This window comes from Vanacampus margaritifer, chromosome 19 (genome assembly GCF_051991255.1).
Source record: "Vanacampus margaritifer isolate UIUO_Vmar chromosome 19, RoL_Vmar_1.0, whole genome shotgun sequence".
NCBI classification, from domain to species: Eukaryota; Metazoa; Chordata; class Actinopteri; order Syngnathiformes; family Syngnathidae; genus Vanacampus; species Vanacampus margaritifer.
In genome coordinates, this window is record NC_135450.1 from 9,696,648 (window position 1) to 9,714,718 (window position 18,071).

The 18,071-nt window shown below is 41.4% G+C and overlaps 3 protein-coding genes across 3 annotated transcripts; 1 reads left to right on the forward strand and 2 right to left on the reverse strand.

The window, feature by feature from the left end:
- Positions 1 to 79: 79 nt before the first annotated feature.
- On the reverse strand, positions 80 to 2,428 carry atp6v1d (ATPase H+ transporting V1 subunit D). The gene is made up of 8 exons (XM_077553564.1): positions 2,204 to 2,428; positions 1,462 to 1,579; positions 1,311 to 1,390; positions 1,131 to 1,243; positions 945 to 1,048; positions 808 to 874; positions 660 to 738; positions 80 to 587 (listed from the first exon to the last, which is right to left on the reverse strand). Exons 1-8 carry the CDS (start codon positions 2,242 to 2,244, stop codon positions 443 to 445), a joined length of 747 nt encoding a protein of 248 aa, XP_077409690.1. The 5' UTR covers positions 2,245 to 2,428; the 3' UTR covers positions 80 to 442.
- A 17-nt stretch (positions 2,429 to 2,445) lies between these two features.
- Positions 2,446 to 6,937, forward strand: eif2s1b (eukaryotic translation initiation factor 2, subunit 1 alpha b). The gene is made up of 8 exons (XM_077553562.1): positions 2,446 to 2,609; positions 3,783 to 4,025; positions 4,103 to 4,182; positions 4,260 to 4,411; positions 5,979 to 6,085; positions 6,172 to 6,269; positions 6,344 to 6,487; positions 6,569 to 6,937. The coding sequence occupies exons 2-8, from the start codon at positions 3,785 to 3,787 to the stop codon at positions 6,692 to 6,694; spliced, it is 948 nt and encodes a 315-aa protein (XP_077409688.1). The 5' UTR covers positions 2,446 to 2,609; positions 3,783 to 3,784; the 3' UTR covers positions 6,695 to 6,937.
- Positions 6,938 to 7,164: 227 nt separating this feature from the next.
- Positions 7,165 to 16,583, reverse strand: rbm25b (RNA binding motif protein 25b). Its single transcript, XM_077553557.1, has 17 exons — positions 16,415 to 16,583; positions 15,902 to 16,002; positions 15,596 to 15,801; positions 15,404 to 15,461; positions 14,985 to 15,145; positions 14,705 to 14,887; positions 14,546 to 14,629; positions 11,551 to 11,804; positions 10,181 to 10,292; positions 10,016 to 10,105; positions 9,548 to 9,621; positions 8,946 to 9,096; positions 8,355 to 8,796; positions 7,994 to 8,274; positions 7,822 to 7,920; positions 7,707 to 7,754; positions 7,165 to 7,599 (listed from the first exon to the last, which is right to left on the reverse strand). Exons 2-17 carry the CDS (start codon positions 15,981 to 15,983, stop codon positions 7,507 to 7,509), a joined length of 2,418 nt encoding a protein of 805 aa, XP_077409683.1. The 5' UTR covers positions 15,984 to 16,002; positions 16,415 to 16,583; the 3' UTR covers positions 7,165 to 7,506.
- Positions 16,584 to 18,071: the final 1,488 nt, after the last annotated feature.

Here is an 18,071-nt window from a genome sequence, read left to right on the forward strand (position 1 = left end):
TTAAATGTAACAGTGTGGTGCAAAATGGCCGCCGGGATCCGGCTCAGTTGAGTTTGGTGAGGCCTCAAGACGACAAATACTGGGTCCAGCTTTTATTTGATGATGTGTTGAAATGTGTGTTACAGCAAGGTAAACATCTTTTAAATGAGGTAATGGCACTCACACACACTCTTGACTTGCACAATTATTTGAACATTTACAGTATTCAAAACATTCATTAATCACAATTTACTTTTAAACGTTATCTTTAGACGTATATCTATTTATACTTATTTGAACTGCTTTATAGTTGTGTACAAGTATGGAAACGTGATTCTCTTCGGTATGACGCAACACAACAAATCACAACACACAAACACAACTGCCTTCATTCGAAGACTTCGACATCGCCCTGTTAGGCTCGGAATAAATATATTGGATGGTTGCCTTGGCAACGGGGCATTTACTCGAACAGCAGGTCTTCGTCCGTCACCTCCATCAGCATGTTGGCGGGCTCTGCGATGGGGCCCAACTTGGCCAGGCGGGCGGCGATCTCCTTCTCCGTCCTCTCTCGCAGCTGTTTCTTCTTCTCCTGGATCTTCTTCAGCCTGTGAGAACGACCAATGAGATTTCAGACGCCGAAAATGAACCAAACAAGGACCCCCAACGAGGTCACCGACCTGTAGAACTCCTCTCGTTCCCGCTCATCCAGCTCCGTAATGATGTACGTCAAGGTGCGGTCGATCCGAGGGATGATAACTGGTAAAGAACCATGATTAGCCTTAAAACTAAAATTTGTGATCAAACGTTGAAATCGTTAACGCTTACCATGCTCGATTGCATTCACACGGCGGTTGGTGATCTTGATGGCCTCATCCAGAGTGACAAAAGATGTCTGGGGACAAAATGTGATAGAATTTTGCATGGTTGTCAATTGTGCCCCACTCTGAAAGAGCGCCCCCTACCTGTAGGGAGGCCAACTCCACGAGCAGCTCCACAGCTCTCGCATAGTTCCTCTTCAACCTGGAGAGCTGCTCTCCTCCTCTGGCTAGACCAGTCAGCTCGTAGCCTGACAATCACAGACAGGATGTCAACAATCCACTTAAAAAAAAAAAAAAAAACATATTTAATCCAAATATTGTTTTACTTACTATCCCCGCCTTCTTGGTAATGTTCAAAAACAGGAAGAGTAACACCTGCCACGTTGTCTTTTTTGGCACGCACCTTCACCTGAGCTTTGTTGACATTCTGGATGACTGTAGTGCTGTGGAAACAAACATTTTTATTTATTTCGCACACACACCAAATTAATTTTTAAATACTACTTTTACCTGAAGTCACCAGCTGCGAATTTGGCTTCAGCCAAGGAGAAAGCCGCCTCTCTCATCACCTCCCCCATCTTGGTCTTTGTCTGAAAACGCAGTAAGTCTTTAACGAATGTACTCCAAAACAACATTTTTATGCTCCTTCTTAACAACTGACTTCGATAATCTTGCGAAGGATTTGACGGAATCGCATGGAGAGAGCGTCCGACTTCTTCTTGAGCAGGTTGCGGCCCGTCTGCGCTCCTTTCATACGAGCCTTCATGATGGTCTGAGCCCTGGGAAACACAGCAACGCAATGACACTCTTCGAAAAGATCTTCTAAAGCGTTACGGTAAATCAAATACTCTAAATCAGATAATACAGTTGCTGAATTCAATAGTGCATACATCTTAGAACTAGGATTTATCTAGCTGTGTTGATAATTAACCAATCACAATCAATCTTGTTAAATGGGAGTCGACATAGCACTGCCATCATTTAAAGTGCCACTGATGAACCGCAATATACATTTCAGATGCTCTAGTATATTTTTCATTGAACATTTGCATATTTGATTTATGAGGTTTTGTAGTTTCTAAATGTATTGGGGAAAATCTTTCATGGTTATTACAGTTTAAACTTTCAAAATTCAGAAAATCGCAACAATTCAATTTAATCATTGCCCAAGAAGATGTCAATGAAGTAACAGGGTCATATTAATAGAAAACGTCACATGACAAGGACTCTTCCTCTTTTAAATTATAACGCAAAAAGGGAGAAAGGAAACCCAACCTACAAGTGCATGAAAATCGTGTTTACGTGCACAAAGATGGACGCAAAAAAATACAATAAAACAATCGCTGTTATTTGTAGTTGGATGCTAAACGGTATTAGCAAGCGTAGCTATCAAACAAGCTTACATTCTGGATGGGAACACGTCGAGCCTCTCCTTTCCAGACATCTCGTCGGCTTTCTGGTGATTATCTGGTTCGCGAAAGGGTAATTTGCCGATATTTTGTTTTCCACGAACAAATATAAAGCTCTTCGTGTGGGATTTCAAGCACAGGTTGAGATGATCTTGTCAGACACTTCGGCCGTGGATCAGCTGACCTCCGGCCACGTGACTTCCAGTGGGTCAGCTGTGCGCATGTGCGGATGGGAAAAATTGACGATCTTTTCCGGGTCGAAAAATTAGCACAGCCGTGAATACGAGCTAACAGATGCTAGTTCTCTATCACTAAAAGGAACCCGAGGGGACCAAAATAGGACATTTAAACACTCAGTGAATCGCTTCAAAGGCATTTCTTATCCAAACACATGACACAGGTGAGTTTTAACGGACAAAGCGGACGTTTTGGTGGCAAGGTGGCGATGCTAGCTGTTAGCCGCGCTCTCCTGCATGTGCCGCATGTGAGCCGAGCACCCGGCTACTAGCTATAGCTAATAATGCTAGTAGCTTCTTTTTCATACTCTTATTGTGTCATTGTCTTCGGGTAATACGATACCATTCATACGTAATGCGTATGGTAAATATTTGAATGTTCGTATCTGCGTTTGTCTTATTGACCTCTGTGAGAAATCAACACGTTTAGACTTTTTCTGTTGCATCAGCTTGAGTCCGACATAAACTGCAACATTTGCGAGCTGTGGTTTATAATTATATAAATATTAATTTTGACTACTCTGGGACTTTTTAAGCTTAAAATCAGTAAATACACGTATGATGATACAAGATGTACATTGTGACAACTAGGACTTTTTTTTTTCTCGAACCGATGGACACGGACGAACCAGTACGACTCGAGTACTCTGTTCTTGAATAGTCAACGATACTAAGTACCGATACCACTAGTGCTTTTGATAATAACCCCACCCCAAAAAAGTATATAGTACAGTATGTTTCACAAATCACAACATGGTATTTTTCCTTAAACTTTCATGAAATTAATGTCAATTTTCTGTTTGTCTAATTTAAAATTTGTCTGCCCTAATCACAAGTCCCGATACCTTGAAATCAGGCAGGGTATCGGCCTGATCCCCTACTAATATAATGATAATGTATTTAATCGACTCAAACTTGAATTGTGCACTTGATGTAAAGGATATCAGATGGAAAAGGCAGCCTACAGGGTTATAATAGTAGTTTTTATTTTGTTTTAATTATTATTATTTTAATGAGTTTTTATTATTTTATTTTGAAAATGTTTCATTTTAATTTAATGTATTTATCACGTGTAAGATTCAACTAATTTTTCCTGTATAGCCATGTGGATAATACTGAAATAAAAACATTTAAAAAATAGACCTCAAAAGCTCATTTTCACTATAATTGTAGCAAAAGCGGGAAAATGTGTTGTACATGAAAAATAATGACATCATCATATTAATGATCAACAAAATATCTTGTTATTGCTGAAAATGGCTAAATGAGTCAAGTATCCCTTTAACATCATTGAAACTCCACCCTTTTAAAACATTTTGGACTTTTTTTTGAAATAGCGATGCCGGGCCTCAGCTGTCGATTCTACCAGCACCGCTTCCCCGAGGTGGAGGACGTGGTCATGGTGAACGTGCGCTCCATCGCCGAGATGGGCGCCTACGTCAGCCTGCTGGAGTACAACAACATCGAGGGCATGATCCTCCTCAGCGAGCTGTCGCGCCGGCGCATCCGCTCCATCAACAAGCTCATCCGCATCGGCCGCAACGAGTGCGTGGTGGTCATCCGGGTGGACAAAGAGAAAGGTGAGCGAGCGAGGCGCCCCCCGTGGCGTTTGCTGTGAAAGGGTGCCGACCGCCTGTGCCCGCTGCTTCCTCGCCAGGTTACATCGACCTGTCCAAACGGAGAGTCTCGCCGGAAGAGGCCATCAAGTGCGAAGATAAATTCACCAAATCTAAAACGGTGAGCGCCGCCTCGCCGTTTTTTCACCCGTAAGAGGTTGGGTGCGTTTGTTTTGACGTTTTGCTGTGCGCGCGCAGGTGTACAGCATCCTGCGGCACGTGGCCGAAGTGCTGGAGTACAGCAAAGACGAGCAGCTGGAGAGCTTGTACCAGCGCACGGCGTGGGTCTTCGACGAGAAGTACAAGCGGCCCGGGTACGGCGCGTACGACGTCTTCAAGCAGGCCGTGTCGTAAGTGCTGCCCTGGATACGCGCGCACCGCCCACAACCTTTGACCTCGCCGACCATGACCTTTGTTTTCTACTAAAACCACCGTCTAATCTTCTGCCTGTAATTCATATCTTTATTGGCACAGAGATGAACGCTTATTTTGTCCACCGACGCCCACTCAAGTGCCTTTTTGAAATGCGGTGGTCAATTTTGGGCTCATTTTTGCTGAGGAATTTCAGATGATGATGCAGTAAAATAATAATAATAATAAAACTGTAAATGGGAATTTTTTTTTTGGGGAATATATCGCACATGTAATTATTTAAAACCTGTCGTTATTTATAGTTTGTTAGGCCACAGAGATACTTTTGTGCGTATCATGCCATTTAAAAAGTTTTGCTATACATCTTGTAATTTAAAAAAAAAAAAAGTCTTATTATACATCATGATATTTTATAAAAATAAATCTTGGTTCATGGTTGTTTAAAATAATGCATTACTATACATGGTCATTTTAATTAAAAACAAACGCCTTACTATAAATGGTCGTTTAAAAAAAAGCCTTACTGTGCATGGTTGCTTAAAAAATGTCTTACTGTACAGTCATTAGAAAAAAATGCCTTACTATTTAAAAAAAAAAAAAGTCTTTTAAAATCGACTTTTGGCTAACATAGTCGTTAAAAAAAATCGCCTTACTATTGAAAAACTGTTTTACTATTGGTCCACATGGTCGTTTTTTTTTTTTTTTTTTTTAATGCCTTACATGCCTTACGTTGCCGTAAAAAAACTCCTTACTATTTAAAAAAAAACAATTTTTTTTTAAAAAACATCAACTTACTATTGGCCTACATGGTCGTTTTTGTTTAACGCCTTGTTTATACACGGTCGTTAGAAGAATGCCTTACTATAAATGGTCAGGTTTTTTTGTTTTGTTTTTTGAAGCCTTACTACACATGGTCGCTTAAAAAATGCCATACATACATTGTTGTAAAAAAAACAAAACACCTTACTATTTAAAAAAAATATGCTCTTTTAAAAACAACGGCTTACTATTGACCTACATGGTCTTTTAAAAAAAACGCTGTACTGTATGTACATGGTTGTTTTAAAAAAATTGCTTTACTGTAAAAAAAAAAAGTTACTATTGGCCTACACGGTCGTTTTTTTAAAGCCCTTATTTATACTGTACATGGCCATTTTTAAAAAACGCATTACTATAAATGGTCGCTTAAAAAATGCCTTGCATTGTCGTAAGAAAACACCTTACTATTTAAAAAACGATCTTTTAAAAATTACGACTTACTATTGCTAGTTTAAAAAAAAAAACGCCTTCTTATACATACTTGTAAAAAAAAAAAGAGAGAGAGATTTGGGCAAATGGATTGTGGATTAATAACACTTGAAAGCGCTCCAAAAAAAATATGAAATTGGCAATCCTTACATACTTCTGACAGAAATTGAAAACGGCAACACCTGCAGTGAATTTCCACACAAGATGGACTTACAATTATGACAACGAGCATGACCGTGTTTTGTTTTGAGATCATGCGACTTCTGAATTGGATGTGCTGACGTGTGTGTGACGCAGTGATCCTTCCATCCTGGGTGACCTGGACCTGACGGAAGAAGAGCAGGCCGTGCTTATTGACAACATCAACAGGCGACTCACTCCGCAGGCTGTCAAGATCCGAGCAGGTGACAACTTAAAAAAAAAAAAAGATGTCTGATATAAATAACATCACTTGGATTCGTGACACTCCTCTTTTTTTTTTGTCTGGCAGACATCGAAGTGGCGTGTTACGGCTACGAGGGCATCGACGCCGTGAAGGAAGCGCTGAGGGCGGGACTGGGCTGCTCTACAGAGTCCATGCCCATTAAGGTATAACAACATCATGTGACATCGACACGACTTCTGTCGCCATGGCAACGACGTAACACCAAACTGCCCATTAGATCAACCTGATCGCTCCGCCCCGCTACGTGATGACCACCACCACTCTGGAGCGCACGGAGGGCCTCTCCGTCCTCAACCAGGCCATGGCGGCCATCAAGGAGAAAATCGAAGAGAAGAGGGGTGTCTTCAACATCCAAATGGAGGTGAGTAAAAACATCGCATGTGACCAAAAAAAAAAACAGGTGGGTACGGGTGTGAGCGTTTAACATTAACTGCGCCTTCAGCCCAAGGTGGTGACGGACACGGACGAGACGGAGCTGGCCCGGCAGCTGGAGCGGCTAGAGAGGGAAAACGCCGAGGTGGACGGAGATGACGACGCCGAGGAAATGGAGGCCAAAACGGAGGATTAGAGAAACCATGCCAGCAATGATCAACTGCGGTTAAAAAAGTGCAGTTTTTGGTTGACCCCTTTTTGATTCAGAAGGTATTCGACCCATTGAGTCATTCAAGGACACAACGTACTTCTTTTTTCAAATGACATCACAGTGACCATGGCGTTGTCACTCAAATGTGTTAGGAGGTTAAAAAAAAAAGCGATAGGATCCGCTCTTGCCCGTTCCCTTGGCAACAATAAAGAAAAATCTTGCTCTCAATGTGTCAGACATCTCATTTCACAGATTCAACACGTTTAATCCATGGGCGTTATTTGTCCATTTCCTGGCATTTTTCTGTGTTTTATCAAAGAAAAAGTATTTGAAAAAAATACACTTTACACTTCGTTTTAGAAAGTACTAATTCCGAAGAAGAATTTTATTCAGACGCTAGTTCAGAGAGCTCGGAAGAGGATGATGACGATGAATACGGAGACAAAAACTACCAGTAGTATAAAATTTGATTTTATTGAAATGTTCACAAATACAAAAAAAAAAATGGAGAGTATCTTAACTGTAACCTTTTCCTGTAGTGGTTTTAACGAAGGTCTTTATTTGAAATGAAATCAATTTAGCTTACCACATTCAAAAGGACATGTTGAAGGCAACCTTGTCAATTAATTAGCCCACAACAAAAAGTTCATGTAAGCTTTTAAAAACAAGAAAATGGTTCTTGGAAGGAAATTATTTTTTACCTAAGAATGACATTTACAAGCAAGATGGTGAGCAATGACCAAACTCTCCTAAATCTATTATACATTATGATCAACAAAGTCAATTATCATTTGGAGTTATTTGACCAGCCCGATCTTCTTGGCTTCCGTTTCGTAGATGAGCAGCCGCCACATCTTTACGATGAAAACTTCAGCCTCTTCATCGAGAACCTACAAAAAGTAGCCAGGGAGAGAAAACAATCATTTGTTTGATGGGAGTGTACAAAATGGTGTCACGTTAGTACAAAACAAAATGTCCGCTCATGATAATGCCTCACCATGGCGACGTCGTCCAAAATGCCCTGCGGGGTGCCGTGAGCCATCACCTGCGGAGACAAGCGTGAGAGGAGTGCATCCGTGGGGCGGGAAGTGCCCAAGGTACGAGATTGATACCTTGGAGCAGACAAAGTCCACTAATGTTGGCTCCTCCTCTCCGATGTACTCGATGATCTTTTTATTGATCCACGGCCTCACGTGTCGTTCCATTAACGCCTGCGGAGAAATTCCACAACCGGCCCGTCACGGCGTGACTGTGAGCAAGTAAGTACTTTCAGTTCCTGCTTACCGTGTCCACCATGGACCAATCCAGCGGGTACGAGAACAAATCGGGCTTGGCGGTGGGAATCTTTTCGATGAGGCTCTTGATGTGTTTGCGCTTCTCCTCAGAGTTGGGCCCCTTGGCGCCATCCGCCGCCAGGCTCTTGTCATCGTCGTAGTCCAGCGGCACCAGCTTCCTCTTGCGCGGCTGCTCGTCCGCCTCCTCGTCTCCGAACTTGCCGAAGACGCTGTCCACGGGCAGCTTCTTCCTCTTGCCCGCGTTGGGCTGACCGGGACTTCCGCTCGCACCTGCGTTGGGAAACTCCCGAGTGTTCACTTGGGCATTTGCTTTCGACCCGCTTGGTTAGCCGATTTGTGACTCGACTCACCCAGTTTGAGGCTGAGTTCAATCTTGGGTCTGTTCTCGTCCTCGGGCAGCTTGTTGGGGGGCGAGTTCTCGTGGGGGATGATGATGCCGCACGGCGAGTCGTTGCCGGGCGTGTCGGGCGAGGCGTTGCCGCTGGCCGACGACACCGACGGCGCCGCCGTGATGGGCCTCATGGTGGGCTTGAGGCAGGGCTTGACTTCGGGGTTGTTTTCCTCCTCCTCTTCCTCCGCCTCCTCGTCATCGTCGTCTTCGCCCTCCTCCACCTCCTCTCCCTCCGAGCGTGCGGGGTGGTGCGGACGATGCTCCGGTCTGTCGTGGTGGCTGCTGTGGTTCTCCCTGCGGTCCCCTCGGTGGGCCCGGTGCCGTTGCTCCCGGGGCTCCTCGGGCTCCGCTTCGTGGACGACGGGAGGTCGTCTCAGTCGCTCCTCCTCTTCCTCCTCCATCTGGACCAATAGGATGCGCCGGAGGTGAACACGCGTGACATGGATCAACGTGCATGGGATGATGACGTGACCTTCAGCGGCAGCACTCGCGCGTGCTCACTCGCACATTCTCTCACGCACGATGAATGATGTGAGAGATGAGCGTTTACCCTGCGCAGCTCCGCGTCTGGGTCTGGATGTCCCTCGTCGAGCAGCCGCTGTCTGATTTTCTCCAGCTCCTCCTTCTCCCTCTTCCTGTCGCGCTCATCCGCCTCCTCCTCCTTCTCTCTGTCTCGCAGGCGCTTCTGCAGTGCGCTGCCCCTAGTGGCCGCATCCAGCAATGACAACTTCAGAACAATGACTGCAGTTTTTTTTTTTTTTTTTTAAACATGTCTGCCACCCAAATGTAATGTAGGTCGTGGATTGATTTATTAAAAAAAAATAAACTTTTTTTATTAAATTAAAATAATTTTATTTTGAAAATCATTAATTGTCTTATTTTAAAACTATTCTTTTTTATTAAATAAAAATAATTTTATTGTGTAGGTCATGGATTGTTTTATTTAAAAAAAATATTTATTAATGTTCTCACATTTTCTGTATTGGCACAGATTTAAAAGCGTGGTTAAGGTTTGAGGTGTATATGTAGCAAAAAAAAAAAAGGAAAATACTGAAGAGAAAAAAATTCTAAATGGTGTCACTTGAAATTGGGCTCATTGTTGATTATGAGACTTACTCAGTTTTTGTTTTTTTGTTTTTTTGGGCCACCTACCAGTAGTATTTGGGATCATCTCTGTCATCGTCGTAATCTGACAGGAATTCTTTTAGCCGTTTGCCTTCCTTCCCCTGCAAGAAATGAACACACACACGCTATATTTTCCAAGAGCGTCGTGCCGGGAAAAAGAATGTAAAAGGAGAAGAAGTGCAAATACACAAAAAAATTCTACTTGAGTGTTGAGATGATTTATCATCAATGCGGATGGCCGAGCACACATTTCTTTCTACCGTTAGCAAGTTGTTTGCCACGCCCACGTCCTTGATAAAACCCTCAGTCGGCAATTTTGTGCGATGTGTCCATTTGATTTGATTAAATTGTGACCTCTTGTGGCACACAACTGCATCGCACAGATGAACAACCAGGAATCCAAAAGTATCCAGGTGACGTATAATCAATGAAAAAGGTTTTCCAAGGAGAGAAGCTGAAAGACACAAGTTGCTATTCCAGCAAAATCTCTCTCACCATCTCTCGCCGGCGCTCGTCTTCCCTCTCGGCATCTTTGGCATAATCCCGCGCCTTCTTCCTCTCCCTGAGCTCCCAGTTTTTTAGGCGCTGTGGTCAAAATGGCGCCAGATGAGCCACGACAACACACACTTGACGTCAGACGTGGTCCGAGTCCATTCCTACCTCCTGATAGGCTGCTTCTTTGTCTCGGAGCTTCCTCTCCAGCCGTCTGCGTTCGTGCACGTCCTCTTCGTCGTCTTGGTCTCGTTTCTTTTCCCGCTCCCGGCTCTTCTCCCTGTGGCAAGCAATAATGGTGGCAAAAATATGAACACTTTGGCCATTTTTACTAAGGGGTGTACTCGCTTTTGTTGCCTTTGGGTTAGCTACTAATGGCTGTATTTGGAGTTACTTTGGGCATTTATTCATTCAAAAATAACGACCATGTATAGCAAGGCTTTTTCTCTCTCTCCGAAAAGACGATACAAATAGTAAGGCTATTATTTTTAAAATGACCACGTATAGTAATGTTAAAAAAAAAATAATTAAATGATAATCCTTAAGACGTTTGGAAAACAGAAAAAAAAAAAAAAGAACCATTTCTAGGAACTTTTATTTTAAAAAAAAAATAAAACATAAAATTAAAATCATCTATTTTATCATTTATTTATTTTGACGAACATATATTGTAAGGCTCTTTTAAATGACAATTTATAGTAACTGGATTTTTTTTTTTATGACTACATGCAGTAAAGCATTTTTAAAAACATGACCTTGTATATAATAAGGCATTTATCAAAAAAAAAAAAAAAAACTTAGATTTTTTTTTTTTTATATCATGCATACCAAGGCTTTTATTATATATTTAAAAAATAATAAATAATGCAGCCCCAAAAAAAGTTATCATGTATAGGAAGACATTTAAAAAAATAGCCATGTATAGTAAGGTTTTGTTTTTATTTTAATAAATGACCGTGTATAGAAAATGACCGTGTATAGTAAGATTTGGGGGATTTTACATCAATGTATACCATGACCATGTATGTATAGTAAGGAGAGTTGTTTTCTTCTTTAAAAAAAATTAATGAATTAAAAAATATTTTTTTAAAGACCATGTCTAGGAAGGCTGATGATTTTGTTGTTGTAAAAGACCACGCATCATAAGGTGTTTATTTTTCTTTTACGAAAAAAAAAACTTTTTTTTTTTTAACCGACCTTGTGATGAGTAATTTCATTTTCCTGTTTTGACTTAGAAAGTTTGTTGCTTAAGTTAAACAAACTAAAACAAGTCACTTGAATGAAGCACAATTAATGATGATTGTTTATTGATTTATTTGAAGATATAAATGTGTAATTTAAAAAAAAAAATGGTGAACTTGCATTTTCAGTTATTTTGGGCATTTTCACTTAGGGGTGTGCTCACTTTTATTGCCAGTGGATTAGCTTTGAGGGAACAATAAGGCGGTTAACCCTTATTGAAATCATTAGGGTGGAAAGAGTCATTTAAAAAAGTGTTGTTTCCTGCCCACACGTATAAAAGCAAACTTTGACTTTACCTGGAGTGGCTGCGAGCAATACTCTTGTCTCGGCTCCTGTCCCTCTCCCACTCTCGCTCTCGGGTCCTGCGCTCGCGGTCTTTGTCCCGGTCGCGCTCGCGCTCCCGTTCCCTCTCCCGTTCCCTCTCGCGCTCCTTCTCCTTCTCGCGGTCCCGCCGCTCTCTTTCGCGCTCGCGCTCCTTCTCCCGCTCGCGCTTCTCCCGCTCAAACTCCACGCGCTCCTTCTCCCGCTTGTCCTTCTCCTCCTCCCTTTTCTGCGGGAGGAAAGCACAGCGAGGTTTCAGAGGGGCGGGATGGTGCGAGGCCAGCGTTTGCACTCAACTTGCTTAAGAAGTTCCCGGACTGTGATGACAGACGAGTTTTTGTATGCGCTTACTCGTCCATGCAAACGGCTACAAATCCTCAAGCTTACTTAAAAGTTTACCGTAGATGTAACTGTAAGATACATACGAGAAGCGACAAGGGGGGGGGGAGGGGGAGGCGCCGCAATAGACAATGCATTTTCTCTTGTCCTTAAGCGTGCCTCTCTCAGCACAAGGAAATACAAAAAAACAAAGAAAAGACGTCAGTCTTTGCTTGAACTTGTTGTTCGGGACTTACAGGTGATGAACTATGGACTCAGCCCTTCGCTGCCCCTATAAGCCTTTTAAGTTAGGCCTGGGAGGAAAGCAGGTCACACGGTATACAAGGGAAACACGTTATGGCTTTTTTTTTTTTTGCTTTGCTTCAGCATCATCAACAGACACAACCTTTTTTTTATTATTATTTCATTTTGCATTCTGGCAAGAACATCAGGAACATTTCTGCACAGATCAATGAAAAGTATGGGAGAAACTGTCTTACCCCTTAGCAGAAGTCTACGGCGGCGGCTCTTGGCGACCAAAGACACACACACACACACATCACACACACACACACCAACTCTGCCTTCAAGAGCATTACACTCAAGGCTTTTGATGGGAATCTTTGGTTACTCAGGAAAGCAACATCCATAATGAGTGACACACGATCATGCTGACAAACTGTGACGGACAAGCCTTGGGTCTAATGCAGTGCTAGATAAGAATAAACAATCAAAGTTACTGTAGAAAAAAAAACACACATATTTGCTATTCTTTTAGTGATATCACACCGATTTCCTGATACTGTATTCTACTTACCTCTCCGTAATACAGGAACAATAATCCAACTCAGAAAAATGAGTTAACATTCCCCGCTAATAAAAACGTGTACTTCCACAAATAAAGTAGGGCTGCTCAATTCTGAAGAAAATATTAATCGCGATTATATTGGTAATAATTTTTTTAAACGTAAAAAAAAAAAAATTAAGACGCAATTTTTTTTAAACGCTATAATTATGCACGTTTTTGGGGGAAGAAACAAAATGTATTAAATAAAAATGTTGCAAATGTATACATTTAAACAACTCAAAATAAATTTTAAATAAATAAAATAAACACTGCACCTCAAATAGACGGATGCTTTAATAATAATAATAATAATAATAATAATAATAATAATAATAATAATAATAATAATAATAATAATAATGCATTTGATTTATATAGCGCTTTTTTGGACACTCAGACACTTCACCACGGTGGGTGCATTATTCATGCGCTCACACATTCACACTCTGGTGGCGGTAAACTACTTAAGTAGCCTTGAAGCAGGCTGACAGAAGCGTGGCTGCCAGTATGTGCCTACAGCCCCTCTGACCACCACCAAACATTCGAGATTCAAGAGCTAAGTACGTGTACTGGTATTGGGTATCCAACATCCCTAAAATTAAATGCAATTGTAGACTTTTAAATTGTGATTTAATTGAAATGCATTTCATGATAATACACCCTAGAGCAATTCAATAAAACGTCACTTCAGTAAATAAACAACCACGGTGTTGACCAATTTTAGGGTATACCGTATTATATGAATCATGTGAAAACGTACATCTTACCTCTATCCAGTATTTCCCACAGTTGAGTAAATGAACGCCATTGGTCACTATTTGTGAAGATAATAGTACGGCATAGACGTCATGTTTTAATGCTCTTTTCAACTTTCTTCCTTTGAACGACTGATTTATGCAAATGCTAAAAAAAATATATATATATATAAAAGAGTCAAGACTGAGATTCTATCTGCTTGAATCCTCGACTTGCATGCTCAGTTTAACTTTAACACTAAGGCAGAGCGAGCCGGGCACTGACAAAACAAGCGATGGAAACAACACCTCAAAACGTCACATGCAAAGGCACGTACCTTTAAAGTCTTCAGATCACTGTGCTGCTGTGAAGAGGGCACCCCCCCCTCTCTCTCATGTGCCCGTAACTTAAGTCATCATATTCAAGACTATGGCCACAGTGACTGCGGCGGTTATTGACAAAAAAAGGTTTGTGCTTCCAACATAAGCATCATGATTCGAACAACAGTTTACAGAAGACTCGCAAAGGCTCACGCACTCTTCGGCCGTCGGGGGTCGCCGCTAAAGGGCATGAGAGTTGGCAAGGACGTTGGTCAAACGGGGCCAAAGTGCAATGCAGTTGCCCCCTTGCGAGTCTTCAAGAGGGGGGCGCCCAGTTGATGTAGAAAGTAAAGGAAGGCTCATACTTACATCCTATCCTCGAAACTTTTTCCAAAGCTCTGAGATTCATCTTGCTTTAGTCACCATATGATCACTATCATAATGGTGGGGTTTAATCAATAGATTAGCTTTTAAGTAACTTTTCAACGTCTCCATGCATTGTGTGTGTGTGTGTAATAAATGCAAAATCTATATGTCACTGCTAAATAGATTCACTAAACAATTCTTGGGAGGTGGCTCAACATTAAAAGGTGAAATGTTGCTTAAGTGTGAAGCAAATTAGTGTATTTGAATGACATCCAATTCCTGAATGTTGGTCAAATGTGTCAACTGTGAGTGTGCAAGCTACATGATCAGCTGCTGTCCAAAAACCTGTAATGTCAACGAGAGGATCAAAAAAGGTGATTTTACCTTGTGAGTGTCTCGAAATTTACTAATCTCTCTGGTAATCAGGTCTCTCTTGTCATCCTCCATATCGATTGTGTTCAAGTCATCCTGTGGATTCAAGCAAAAATGTCATTTGTCGCATTGGTTTTTACGCTAAAACTCTTCGAGATGGGCTTGTCGCACCTCATCTTTTCGGTCCTTTCTTCTTTTTCGCCGCAGGGAATCTTCATCCAGTGAAGGTGCACTAAGCTCCTCAGCATATTCCCGCATTAAAGCATCAATGGCACCTTGGACGACCTGATCCTTTTTCTTGGTCTCCTCATCCAAAACCTCCTCTTGATCGTCTCCATTTTCTGCATCTGATTTCTGGTAACATAAAAACAACAACACCTAAGTAAAAACAGAGGCATCATTTTTGAAAACAAGATTACAGTGGCGGGGGAAAAAACAACAACATCCGTACCCCATTAGCACTCTTCTTCTTGGCCTTCCACTCATCTAGTTGTGCTTCAGTTTTCGGATCCACTCTGACAAGAAGGCTTTTGTCCCCAATGTGCATGTCATGAAGCAGCCGCAGAGCTCGTAGCGTGGACTCTGGTTCTTTGTACTCACAAAACCCGAATGCTGCCAAGAGACGGAAGTGAGAATATTTACTTAAGTCCAGCTGACTGGTGTTTCTCTTTCTCTTAATAAAGCACTTCCAAACATATCAAATGCAATGTATAAAAATAATTGGCCTTGCAAGTCATTCAAATTAAGACCATGTACGCAATTGTTGCAGTTTTTAAGTCCTATAATACAATGTTTAACTTCTTTTTATATCCATGATTAAAATGTTAGTTTGTAATCAATCTTAAATGTGCCACTGTAATTCATCATTACCTTGTAGCTTGCCTGAGGCGCCCTGAACTCTTTTCCAGCTCAGAACTATTCCACACTTCTGTAACAATGACACAAACAGACCACCAGAACAAATTAGTTTCACAACATCAAATGCGAGCATATACACTGGTTAGATGGCACTTTTATTGTTGAATAAATCTATTGCAGTCCGTCATAAAACCCTTCCATTACCGCTAGCAGTTGTCGAATTAGCATGTCAGAGGCTTTTTCAGATATGTTTCCCACAAACACTGTGGTTGTAGGGCCAGCCTCTTCATCTTTGACTCGGAGGAGAATGTCCCTCCTATGGACTGGAGGTTTGCTGACCACAGGCAGAGACGACACTATTACGGGGTTAGGGGTCATGATGCCCATGTGAACTGGGATCATCGGCGCTCCTGCAATAATAAAGCTGTGCATTATGAATCTGTATTTAATAGTTATGTAAATGCTGTCATTTGTTTTCAGTCCGAGCATGTGAATCCTTTGGGGTCTTACCTGCAGGGAAGCCAGCATACTGAGGGGGTATCCCAGGAGGGGGTAACAGTGGCCGGTTTAAATGTGGGGGGAAAGACATCATGGGTCTACCTCGGACCGCCCTGATGAAGAATAATGACAAAGATGTTTTAATCTGAATATTGAAGAATGACGCTTAAGAGTGACAAAAATCATTGAAACTTTAGTGTTTGCTATCGTCGTTCAAAGACCCCAGAAGCACAAGCTGCTAACAATTGCGAATCGTGCTAAGGAAATAAACCAGTAGCTAGGTGTCAAAGTCCAGTGTTTGGGTGAAAGCAGACGCTGCGTCTGTTTCAACTATGGTATGTATTTACAAGAGTGGTCATAACAAAAACGAACTCGAACAAGGCGAGGCCAAGCAAAAAGTGAAGCGACCATAACCACGCTATGTTACCCGGCATGGCTAAAATAGGCTAAGCTACTATCAGCTAATAAACGTTGCCAGTCTACCGTAGAAGATAACACAAAAGAAGACAACATCCATATACCTACCCCGAAATATTCCGTGCCTTAATGTACTAACGCGACTAAAACTTGGCTTTAGGTGTAAAAGGCTTTCAAAAACTGTTAAAACTGGATTAGAACACTAGCTAGCTCCCGGCCCGCTATTACACAAACGCAAGCATATACGGAGATTGGAGAAACAGAGGAGAGCGTGGTTGCAATTCCGGTATGTGGCCGATGGGCGGAGCTGCAATTAATTGCTTTCAGCACTCAGCTAAGAGTAGCAATTGGATATGAACAAATCGAACAAACCTAGCGTGGCCAAGTATGCTAAACACACTGTAATGTATTATGTCGTACTCTGTGATGTTTGTACATGTTTATGTACAATAAAAGGTCAGTCGCAGAGGAAGAAAGTAATTCTTCATTAATGGTCATTTAAAAAATATATTTAAGGGGAAATGAAATATTACATGTGCGCCCGAGCGTGTGGACTCGAGGATGTTTGTGACGTCATTTGATTAGTCGGCGTTTTTGTCAGAAAATCAACATGGATGCCCACCAGAAAGTCAACAACAAACACAATCGTATGCTTTAACTTGATCATTTTTGGCCCACTGAGTTTACATGTTCACATCAAAACAAAGATCAGACGTAATTTTCATTTTGGCCCACTGGGTTTACATGTTCACACCAAAACAAAGATCAGACGTAATTTTCATTTCTACACAATCATTAAAGAATTACGTCACACATGCATGCGTCATTGTCTGCCCTTTACCGGTGTCACAAACCAAGTTTTGCGCTGTTTGCGCTGTAAAAACAAATTGCGCACCGTAAGTACGACATTTGGAGAGAAAGGTTTTGAGTGCACCGTGAGTATTTCCTGTGGCATTTTAAAATCCATAATTAATTCTCATTTAGTATCTACTTACATTGTTCGATGAAAAACATTAAAATATGACATGACCGCGACATGACCCCATACAATATGTACATGGGTTTTATTGAAGCGTTAATTATCTTGTTTTGCTGTTGTATTTTTGCACTCAAAGCAAAAATGTAGCACAAGGTTGTCATGGTGTTTGTGTAGTTGGTTAGTAGCAGTTGTGTAGCGAGGGCTGCAGTTGACAAGCATGTGACGTCACTTCAGGCGCGGGTTTTTTCTTTTTTTTCGTTGTGGAAAGTGCTAGAAAAAAACGAAGCACAACCTCTTCATTTCCAATATCCCTGCGTCCGATTAAAAAGGCCCTGGTGTTTTTTCGATGTATTCTGATATAAACAAAGTTATTACAAATTATCTTAAAGTACATTTCTTGTGATAATTAAAATACTTTTATTTCTATCATGTGCGTCGAAAGCATTTAAGGACTAGCTTGTCCTCATGAAACTAAATCATTCGTGATGCCACAAGATGGCAGCAACACATACAACACGTATGACTATGCACAACTGCAACTGCACAGTTATATGTAGGCGTACTAAAGATAATATTATTAAAGTATTATATAGTTAGTATAATTTCAAAGCAGGCGTACTTTAATAAGTGCTAAATTGCAAATCAGCATGGTGTAATGATGTAAAATACCCCATATACGTTGGTTCGTAGCCTTTATAAAATGTCACAACGTCATATGTATGCGTGAGCTAATTTTCTATTATTTTGAGTGCATGTACAAAGAAGAACTAAAGTCCTTTATCTGAC

What these genes read in the sequence shown, in the direction of transcription:
- atp6v1d (XM_077553564.1), bottom strand. Translation starts at nt 2,244, where the DNA reads ATGTCTGGAAAGGAGAGGCTCGACGTGTTCCCATCCAGAAT. An exon ending in TGGAGTTGGCCTCCCTACAG is followed by an intron (nt 875 to 944) that starts GTAGGGGGCGCT and finishes TTTTGTCCCCAG; the next exon opens with ACATCTTTTGTCACTCTGGA. An exon ending in GAACGAGAGGAGTTCTACAG is followed by an intron (nt 588 to 659) that starts GTCGGTGACCTC and finishes TCGTTCTCACAG; the next exon opens with GCTGAAGAAGATCCAGGAGA.
- eif2s1b (XM_077553562.1), top strand. Translation starts at nt 3,785, where the DNA reads ATGCCGGGCCTCAGCTGTCGATTCTACCAGCACCGCTTCCCCGAGGTG. An exon ending in CCGGGTGGACAAAGAGAAAG is followed by an intron (nt 4,026 to 4,102) that starts GTGAGCGAGCGA and finishes CTTCCTCGCCAG; the next exon opens with GTTACATCGACCTGTCCAAA. An exon ending in GTCTTCAAGCAGGCCGTGTC is followed by an intron (nt 4,412 to 5,978) that starts GTAAGTGCTGCC and finishes TGTGTGACGCAG; the next exon opens with TGATCCTTCCATCCTGGGTG.
- rbm25b (XM_077553557.1), bottom strand. Translation starts at nt 15,983, where the DNA reads ATGATGTCTTTCCCCCCACATTTAAACCGGCCACTGTTACCCCCTCCT. An exon ending in TAATTCGACAACTGCTAGCG is followed by an intron (nt 15,462 to 15,595) that starts GTAATGGAAGGG and finishes TCATTGTTACAG; the next exon opens with AAGTGTGGAATAGTTCTGAG. An exon ending in GATGATCCCAAATACTACTG is followed by an intron (nt 9,097 to 9,547) that starts GTAGGTGGCCCA and finishes TGCGGCCACTAG; the next exon opens with GGGCAGCGCACTGCAGAAGC.